At 45.3% G+C, this 10,586-nt stretch overlaps 1 protein-coding gene across 1 annotated transcript; it reads right to left on the bottom strand.

Moving 5' to 3' along the window:
• Positions 1-3,649: 3,649 nt before the first annotated feature.
• On the bottom strand, positions 3,650-10,246 carry LOC106613321 (protein phosphatase 1D). The gene is made up of 2 exons (XM_014215418.2): positions 9,561-10,246; positions 3,650-3,867 (listed from the first exon to the last, which is right to left on the bottom strand). Exons 1-2 carry the CDS (start codon positions 10,081-10,083, stop codon positions 3,770-3,772), a joined length of 621 nt encoding a protein of 206 aa, XP_014070893.2. The 5' UTR covers positions 10,084-10,246; the 3' UTR covers positions 3,650-3,769.
• Between the last annotated feature and the right edge of the window lie 340 nt (positions 10,247-10,586).

The raw sequence follows: 10,586 nt of genomic DNA, 5'->3' as shown, positions 1-10,586 counted from the left end.
TACCCAGTCAGTTCTACAGTAGTCTGTCCATCCCTCTAGTCTAGTTACCCAGTCAGTTCTACAGTAGTCTGTCCATCCCTCTAGTCTGGTTACCCAGTCAGTTCTACAGTAGTCTGTCCATCCCTCTAGTCTGGTTACCCAGTCAGTTCTACAGTAGTCTGTCCATCCCTCTAGTCTAGTTACCCAGTCAGTTCTACAGTAGTCTGTCCATCCCTCTAGTCTAGTTACCCAGTCAGTTCTACAGTAGTCTGTCCATCCCTCTAGTCTAGTTACCCAGTCAGTTCTACAGTAGTCTGTCCATCCCTCTAGTCTAGTTACCCAGTCAGTTCTACAGTAGTCTGTCCATCCCTCTAGTCTTTACCCAGTCAGTTCTACAGTAGTCTGTCCATCCCTCTAGTCTAGTTACCCAGTCAGTTCTACAGTAGTCTGTCCATCCCTTAGTCTAGTTACCCAGTCAGTTCTACAGTAGTCTGTCCATCCCTCTAGTCTGGTTACCCAGTCAGTTCTACAGTAGTCTGTCCATCCCTCTAGTCTAGTTACCCAGTCAGTTCTACAGTAGTCTGTCCATCCCTCTAGTCTAGTTACCCAGTCAGTTCTACAGTAGTCTGTCCATCCCTCTAGTCTAGTTACCCAGTCAGTTTCTACAGTAGTCTGTCCATCCCTCTAGTCTAGTTACCCAGTCAGTTCTACAGTAGTCTGTCCATCCCTCTAGTCTAGTTACCCAGTCAGTTCTACAGTAGTCTGTCCATCCCTCTAGTCTAGTTACCCAGTCGGTTCTACAGTAGTCTGTCCATCCCTCTTCTAGTTACCCAGTCAGTTCTACAGTAGTCTGTCCATCCCTCTAGTCTAGTTACCCAGTCGGTTCTACAGTAGTCTGTCCATCCCCTCTAGTCTGGTACCCAGTCAGTTCTACAGTAGTCTGTCCATCCCTCTCAGTCTGTTGCCCAGTCAGTTCTGCAGTAGTCTGTCCATCCCTCTAGTCTAGTTACCCAGTCAGTTCTACAGTAGTCTGTCCATCCCTCTAGTTTACCCAGTCAGTTCTACAGTAGTCTGTCCATCCCTCTAGTCTTACCCAATCAGTTCTACAGTAGTCTGTCCATCCCTCTAGTCTAGTTACCCAGTCAGTTCTACAGTAGTCTGTCATCCCTCTAGTCTGGTTACCCAGTCAGTTCTACAGTAGTCTGTCCATCCCTCTAGTCTGGTTACCCAGTCAGTTCTACAGTAGTCTGTCCATCCCTCTAGTCTGTTACCCAGTCAGTTCTACAGTAGTCTGTCCATCCCCTAGTTGCCCAGTCAGTTCTACAGTAGTCTGTCCATCCCTCTAGTCTAGTTACCCAGTCGGTTCTACAGTAGTCTGTCCATCCCTCTAGTCTAGTTACCCAGTCAGTTCTACAGTAGTCTGTCCATCCCTCTAGTCTGGTTACCCAGTCAGTTCTACGTAGTCTGTCCATCCCTCTAGTCTAGTTACCCAGTCAGTTCTACAGTAGTCTGTCCATCCCTCTAGTTACCCAGTTCAGTTCTCAGTAGTCTGTCCATCCCTCTAGTTACCCAGTCAGTTCTACAGTAGTCTGTCCATCCCTCTAGTCTAGTTACCCAGTCAGTTCTACAGTAGTCTGTCCATCCCTCTAGTCTAGTTACCCAGTCAGTTCTACCGTAGTCTGTCCATCCCTCTAGTCTAGTTACCCAGTCAGTTCTACAGTAGTCTGATCCATCCCTCTAGTCTAGTTACCCAGTCAGTTCTACAGTAGTCTGTCCATCCCTCTAGTCTGGTTACCCAGTCAGTTCTACAGTAGTCTGTCCATCCCTCTAGTCTGGTTACCCAGTCAGTTCTACAGTAGTCTGTCCATCCCTCTAGTCTAGTTACCCAGTCAGTTCTACAGTAGTCTGTCCATCCCTCTAGTTACCCAGTCGGTTCTACAGTAGTCTGTCCATCCCTCTAGTCTAGTTACCCAGTCAGTTCTACAGTAGTCTGTCCATCCCCTCTAGTCTGGTTACCCAGTCAGTTCTACAGTAGTCTGTCCATCCCTCTAGTCTGGTTACCCAGTCAGTTCTACAGTAGTCTGTCCATCCCTCTAGTCTAGTTACCCAGTCAGTTCTACAGTAGTCTGTCCATCCCTCTAGTTACCCAGTCAGTTCTACAGTAGTCTGTCCATTCCTCTAGTCTAGTTACCCAGTCAGTTCTACAGTAGTCTGTCCATCCCTCTAGTCTGGTCCCCGAGTCAGTTAGGAGTTTTTCTGTTGTTTCCCACCAAGCAGGCATAGATGCTTCATCTGACTGAGTTTGCATTAGAATAGACAATGTTGTTACCACCCAAAGCAGAGAAGAGTTTAATTCGCTATTGAGAGAGAGAGAGAGAGAGAGAGAGACATGCTTTTGGCACAAACCCATTCTCTTGTCATAGGGGCTGTTGTTTTGGATGCACAGTCACGAGGGTACGGGTGTTGGGAGCCCTTGTACAGTATTATGTGTAAGGCTAGTCTGTCAGACAGACTAAACATGACAATGTTTATTTAGTTATTTATTTATTTCACCTTTATTTAACCAAGGTAGGCAGTTGAGAACAAGTCCTCATTTACAACTGCGACCTGGCCAAGATAAAGCAAAGCAGTTCGACAACATACAACAACACAGAGTTACACATGGAGTAAAACAAACATACAGTCAATAATACAATAGAAAAATAAGTCTATATACAAGTGAGCAAATGATGTGAGATAAGGGAGGTAAAGGCAAAAAGGCCATGGTGGCAAAGTAAATACAATATAGCAAGTAAAACACTGGAATGGTAGATTTGTAGTGGAAGAAAGTGCAAAGTAGAAATAATGGGGTGCAAAGGAGCTAAATAAATAAATACAGTATATATATAATAATGTGGAGTTGGCTGGCTAGACAACTAACCCAGTAGGGTAGTATGCATCGGTAAGTCTTACCTGCCCCCACAGCCCTTCGATGCCCTCCAGGGTAGTATGCATCAGTAAGTCTTACCTGCCCCCAGCCCTTCGATGCCCTCCAGGGTAGTATGCATCAGTAAGTCTTACCTGCCCCACAGCCCTTCGATGCCCTCCAGGGTAGTATGCATCGGTAAGTCTTACCTGCCCCCAGCCCTTCGATGCCCTCCAGGGTAGTATGCATCAGTAAGTCTTACCTGCCCCCCACAGCCCTTCGATGCCCTCCAGGGTAGTATGCATCAGTAAGTCTTACCTGCCCCCACAGCCCTTCGATGCCCTCCAGGGTAGTATGCATCGGTAAGTCTTACCTGCCCCCAGCCCTTCGATGCCCTCCAGGGTAGTATGCATCAGTAAGTCTTACCTGCCCCACAGCCCTTCGATGCCCTCCAGGGTAGTATGCATCAGTAAGTCTTACCTGCCCCCACAGCCCTTCGGTGCCCTCCAGGGTAGTATGCATCAGTAAGTCTTACCTGCCCCCACAGCCCTTCGATGCCCTCCAGGGTAGTATGCATCAGTAAGTCTTACCTGCCCCCACAGCCCTTCCGATGCCCTCCAGGGTAGTATGCATCAGTAAGTCTTACCTGCCCCCACAGCCCTTCGATGCCCTCCAGGGTAGTATGCATCAGTAAGTCTTACCTGCCCCCACAGCCCTTCGATGCCCTCCAGGGTAGTATGCATCAGTAAGTCTTACCTGCCCCCAGCCCTTCGATGCGCTCCCTCTCCTTGGGAAGCTCAGGCTTGTGGTCCTGTGTAACCTCCACGGCCCTGATGAACTGGTCAGAGGGGTCATCCTGGACCCCCAGCACTATGGCAGAGTCTCCTACGTGGGCCACGTACATTCGGTCCCCCGGATTACCACTACACTGGCCGTGGTGCCCGAGGTGCTGGGAAGCCCTGTGAGTGTTTTGGGCCATTCGGCTGCAGAGGGAAGGAAAGAGAGGGAGGGAGAGAGAGAGAGAGAGGAGAGAGAGAGAGAACATGTTGAACTATTGGAACCTGCACAGCCTTAGAAGTAGCCTTCAGCCTAACCTACTTCCCTGAGGTCCCTGCCTGCAATAATATGGCCCCTGAATATAACAACAGTTAGGAAGGAACTCCTGTTCCCAGAGAACTACCGTCCTGGAGGTTTTTTAACTCCAACCCTGTTCCTGTAGAACTACCATCCTGGAGGTTTTAACTCCAACCCTGTTCCTGTAGAACTACCATCCTGGAGGTTTTAACTCCAACCCTGTTCCTGTAGAGCTACCGTCCTGTCGGTTTTAACTCCAACCCTGTTCCTGTAGAACTACCGTCCTGGAGGTTTTAACTCCAACCCTGTTCCTGTAGAACTACCATCCTGTTGGTTTTAACTCCAACCCTGTTCCTGTAGAACTACCATCCTGGAGGTTTTAACTCCAACCCTGTTCCTGTAGAACTACTATCCTGTTGGTTTTAACTCCAACCCTGTTCCTGTAGAACTACCATCCTGGAGGTTTTAACTCCAACCCTGTTCCTGTAGAACTACCATCCTGGAGGTTTTAACTCCAACCCTGTTCCTGTAGAACTACCATCCTGGAGGTTTTAACTCCAACCCTGTTCCTGTAGAACTACCATCCTGGAGGTTTTAACTCCAACCCTGTTCCTGTAGAACTACCATCCTGGAGGTTTTAACTCCAACCCTGTTCCTGTAGAACTACCATCCTGGAGGTTTTAACTCCAACCCTGTTCCTGTAGAACTACCATCCTGGAGGTTTAACTCCAACCCTGTTCCTGTAGAACTACCGTCCTGGAGGTTTTAACGCCAACCCTGTTCCTGTAGAGATACCCTCCTGGAGGTTTTAACTCCAACCCCTGTTCCTGTAGAACTACCATCCTGGAGGTTTTAACTCCAACCCTGTTCCTGTAGAACTACCATCCTGGAGGTTTTAACGCCAACCCCTGTTCCTGTAGAGCTACCGTCCTGGAGGTTTTAACTCCAACCCTGTTCCTGTAGAACTACCATCCTGGAGGTTTTAACGCCAACCCTGTTCCTGTAGAGATACCCTCCTGGAGGTTTTAACGCCAACCCTGTTCCTGGAGAGCTACAGTCCTGTAGGTTTTAACTCCAACCCTGTTGGAGGGAACGGGATCGGACAGCCCCTGATATAGGGAACGGGATCGGGCAGCCCCTGATAGAGGGAACGGGATCGGGCAGCCCCTGATATAGGGAACGGAATCGGGCAGCCCCTGATATGGGAACGGGCAGCCCCTGATATAGGGAACGGGCAGCCCCTGACATAGGGAACGGGCAGCCCTGACATAGGGAACGGGATCGGGCAGCCTGACATGGGAACGGGATCGGGCAGCCCCTGACATAGGGAACGGATCGGGCAGCCCTGACATAGGGAACGGGATCGGGCAGCCCCTGATATAAGGAAATATGATACCATTTGGGACATCCATAGACATTTAACAAATAGCCTCGTTGCTACACATTTTTGTTCCAGGTCAACACTAAGCACTAACAAACACATTATTCAACTAATCAACGGCTTGATTTAGTTGATATGTTGAATGAGGTGTGTTTAATACTGGGCGGGAACAAAAATGTGCACATCGTTGGGGTTTCCCAGGACTAGACTAGCCTGCCGTTTGGATGCCCCTTCTGGACAGAGCAGGGGTTCCCCAGCTTTTTCACTCTGGCCTCCCGTTCCAGCTTTGGGGAACATCCCGCGCCTCCACCTTGTCTATATCTATGGGCACAAGCAATATTCATGACACAAACTGTTCACATCCCTCTGGGTGGCAGACAAAACAAAAAACAAAAGAAATTCAGGTTTAACCTTTTGGGGCTAGGGGGGCAGTATTTTCACGGCTGGAGAAAAAAACGTACCCGATTTAATCTGGTTACTAATCCTACCCAGTAACTAGAATATGCATATACTTATTATATATGGATAGAAAACACCCTAAAGTTTCTAAAACTGTTTGAATGGTGTCTGTGAGTATAACAGAACTCATTTGGCAGGCAAAACCCTGAGACATTTTCTGACAGGAAGTGGATACCTGATGTGTTGAATTACCTTTAAGCCAATGCCATTGAAACACACAGGAGCTGATTAATGTTTTGGCACTTCCTATTGCTTCCACTAGATCTCACCAGCCTTTACAAAGTGTTTTGAATCTTCTACTTTGAGATCTGACCGAACAAGAGCCTTGGAACGGTGATGGCCGATTAGACTCTGGCGCGAGGTCATGTTGGGTACCCTTTCGTTCCAAAACGTTTTAAAGAGAATGCATTCGTCCACCTTGAATATTATTCATGTTCTGGTTAAAAAGGCACTAATGATTTATGCTATACAACGTTTGACATGTTTGAACGAACGTAAATATATTTTTTCCCCTCGTTCATGAAGTGAAGTCCGGCGGGCTTAGATCATGTGCTAACAACACGAGCTTTTTGGACATAAATAATGAGCTTTTTTGAACAAAACTACATTCGTTATGGACCTGGGATTCCTGGAAGTGACATCTGATGAAGAGAATCAAAGGTAATGGATTATTTACATAGTATTTTCGATTTTAGATCTCTCCAACATGGCCGTTTGTCTGTATCATAAGCGTATTTTTCTGGGCGCAGTGCTCGATTATTGCAAAGTGTGATTTCCCAGTAAGGTTATTTTTAAATCTGGCAAGTCGATTGCGTTCAAGAGATGTAAATCTATAATTCTTTAAATGACAATATAATATTTTACCAATGTTTTCTAATTTTAATTATTTAATTTGTGGTGCTGACTTGACTGCCGGTTATTGAAGGGAAACGATTTCCTGAACATCAACGCCATAGTAAAACGCTGTTTTTGGATATAAATATGAACTTGATAGAACTAAAAATGCATGCATTGTCTAACATAATGTCCTAGGAGTGTCATCTGATGGAGATTGTAAAGGTTAGTGCATCATTTTAGCTGGTTTTATGGTTTTGGTGACCCTGTCTTTGAATTGACAAAACATTACACACAACTCTTGTAAATGTCCTGTCCTAACATACTCTAAATTTATGCTTTCGCCGTAAAACCTTTTTGAAATCGTAAAACGTGGTTAGATTAAGGAGATGTTTATCTTTCAAAGGGTGTAAGATAGTTGTATGTTTGAAAAATTAGAATTTTGACATTTATTTGGTTTCAAATTTGCCGCTCTTGAAATGCACCTGCTGTTGATAGGGTGCACCACGGGTGTGCACGCTAGCGTCCCACATAGCAGTTTTAACAGTCATTTTCTTGCAGTTCTATACACTTTTCCATGTCTAATGTTTATTCATGTGATATGAGTGACTCAAACATTACAACAACATTTACAGGCTAAAAAACTAAACTAAAAAACGTTAGCTGACGTGTGCTGGTTGATCTGGACATTTTATGTTATAAATATCTCTCTAAGGTCTGTAATGACGGACATGACAAGAGGAACTGATGATACCCAATATGGAAATTATACCTTGTACATTCTACTATTATAACTTTCAAGAGTAAGTTTTAAAGCAGTGGCGGTCGGTGACGTTTAAGATAAGGTAGGACAATTATTATTATTTTTTATGAGCATGGCCTTGTTTCTATTACAGCATATTGGATGACTGTCATTTATATTCCGTTCACCCAGTTCAATGTAACGTCGATAGGTTTAGTATACTACATGACACTCTAATTTTCCCTTCATCGTGAAGTTGCTACAACCTAGTTTATGAAAAGTTTACAACGCCGGTGCACACAAGTCAAGAGAATAATTTGAGTAATCAAGGTGACAGACAGTGACATTAAATCCCACCTTTCCTGCATCTAGCTGATCTAGGGTGTAATCATTAGTCCAACAGTTGCAAACGAGAGAGTTTCTATTGGACAAATTCAGGTATGTTTATCCCCGTTTCGTTCCGTTTAAGAAACGTTTTTCAACAGACTCGGCGTAATGAATACACCCCTGATCACAAGCAAAAACACTTCACTTTTATAGCAGCCACATACAAACAGCATGATCATTTTGCTCGTTAATTCCTTCTCACATCTACTTTCGTTGTCCTCCGCTCACCTTTTCCCTTCGCTGTGGACTTCATGTGGACTTCAACACATCAGCGGTTTGTGACCAGGCGGAAAAACTTTTCTCGTTGTCAGAATTTTAGCTAACATCAGTTAACATAGAACTAAGGCGTTATTAAACCTGCTACAATGATGCAGTACAGTGTACAGTCAGCAAGCAGCTTAGCAGTTACACCGGCGGGCCCTGGTGGAAATACATGTATAAAACACAAATGCTTACCTTGACTTGGAAGATTTTCAGTGTTGGATAGCCATACCTAGCTAGCTAACATGGCATCCCTCTCTGTTTGAGCCGGGTGTTTGAGTAGGCTAAATTAGCAAGCTGCAACAAAATATGTCTCTCTCTCGCTTCTCCTTCATTTTTGACCAAATTAATTTGTTTAAAACTGTTCAACTATTGTCTTTCTCTCTCTTTGAGTCAACTAATCACAACATGTTATGCACTGCCGTGCTCGCTAGCTGTAGATTATGCTTTCAGTACTAGATTCATTCTCTGATCCTTTGATTGGGTGGACAACATGCCACTTCATGCTGCAAGAGCTCCGATAGGATGGAGGACATCCTCCGGAAGTTGTCATAATTACTGTGTAAGTATTTGGAAGGGGTGAAAGCCATGAGCCTCCTAGGTTTTGTATTGAAGTCAATGTACCCAGAGGAGGACAGAAGCTAGCTGTCCTCCGGCTACACCATGGTGCTACTCTACAGTGTGCTGTTGAGGCTACTGTAGAACTTCATTACAAAACAGTGTGTTTTAATCAATTATTTGGTGACGTGAATATATTTAGTATAGTTTAATATCTTTAATGTTTCAATATTGGTATTTTTATGAAATTCACCGAGGACCCCTTCCACTTCTGATGAGCCTTCAATGGTTGAAAGCCAGATTTAGTAAGGTTGGCGTGCCCCACAGTTTGGAAACCACTGGTGTAGGGCAGACTGTGCACTAGTGGTGACTTGACAGAGCAGTTGAAAGATCCAGAGCAGATCGTTGACGACTGCCCTAAATACAACTGCCCTCACAGCTGATAAACCAAGAGACTAATTCATCAAAAGGATAATAGGGGGGATGGGGGACGCAATGGTTTTACAAATCCCAATACATATGATGCGTCTCCTTTACAACCAACATTATCAGAGGTTACATGCTACCTGTCCTTCCTACTACAACAATAAACCCGATTTGGTATAATAACATCTACACCTCTTTCCAAACAAGCAGCTGAACCCATTGTCATCCGTATCGAAGGCAAACAGAAGAGGAAGACCCCATGTAAAAAAGCTCCTTCACAGAGCCCCCGTACACCCGCCTGTCCGTGTGACCTGGTATGCTGGGGGGGGGGTGTTAGATAGGAATGATGGGATGTCTCTTTCTTTACTCTACTTACTGACAGATGTCCAGCAGTGGTAGGTTTATTCTAATAGTCAAGCCAGAGAACCTAAACCACACATTCAGTTACATCGAGCCTGTGGTGGCCATTTCATTCTTAGATAAAATGTACGACATGCGATAACAAATCCCAATATATATATGTTTAACTAGACACATGGATGATTGTAACTTACGCAGCTTTTTCCACATGGCATGGTGGCAGGCAACGAAACCTTTACGAATAGCTGCACACACTTCCTCGTCATCCTTGGACCAAAACCCCCGCTGTTTCTTGATAAATTCCCATAAATAGTCCCGTGCGAACTGCGCTGCCTCTCGGCCTCCGTGGCCATCAAACACCGCGAAGAAAGCCACTGATCGCTGGGTCCGGTTATCGCTCTGGACCGGTGAACTCTCCACTGTGGAAACTGCCAGTGCAGCTGCAGCACAACTTAGGTCCCCATTTTGTACATTTTGTGTCCATGCAACTGTAGTGGAGGCAGATAGAGGCTCGTTGTGTACAGTCCGATCAGGCTGCTCGTTTTCAGGCATAATGTCCACCGTCGAGTTATCCCCTTTGATATCATCATGTTCGTTCGAGTTCAGCTCGTCTTCCCCGGACTCGGGCTCCACTACAACCTCGGTAACGTCCTCCATGTATTTCCTACCTCCCTGGTCGGAGAAAACACTCACTCGCATCAACAAAGTGTTTTCCATGGCCGTAGGGACGTCTTGTTTCAGATGCTGGGTGTTTCTAGTAGCTAAACAAAAAAAATGGCCTAAAAAGTATTTTAAGTGAAGTTTATGGCAGCTTAATGATCAATCAGCCGCTTTTGGTCTTTGTTTATTTCCAAGCCTTGTAGGCATGCCCAGAATCGCATCGACGTCAGAGCTGTATCAACTGGGGGGTAAATAGTGTAAAATACTACAGAGCGCCACCTACAGGATGTGTAAATGCTTCATACACAACGTGTTGACTAACAGTGACAGGCTTGGTTATGGGCCCTTCTCCCTTCCCAACAATGTAGAGAGAAAAATAACTTGGCTATATACACGGAGTACCAGAACCAAGTCCATGTGTAGGGGTACGAGGTAATTGAGGTGGGTACGAGGTAATTGAGGTAGATACAGGACCAGTCAAAAGTTTGGACACACCTACTCATTCCAGGGGTTTTCATAATTTTTTGTACTATTTTCTACATTGTAGAATAATAGTGAAG

The sequence above is a fragment of the Salmo salar genome, unplaced genomic scaffold (assembly GCF_905237065.1).
Source record: "Salmo salar unplaced genomic scaffold, Ssal_v3.1, whole genome shotgun sequence".
NCBI lineage: Eukaryota > Metazoa > Chordata > Actinopteri > Salmoniformes > Salmonidae > Salmo > Salmo salar.
The sequence above is the reverse complement of the archived record's forward strand: the minus strand, read 5'-3'. Positions and strand labels throughout refer to the sequence as shown.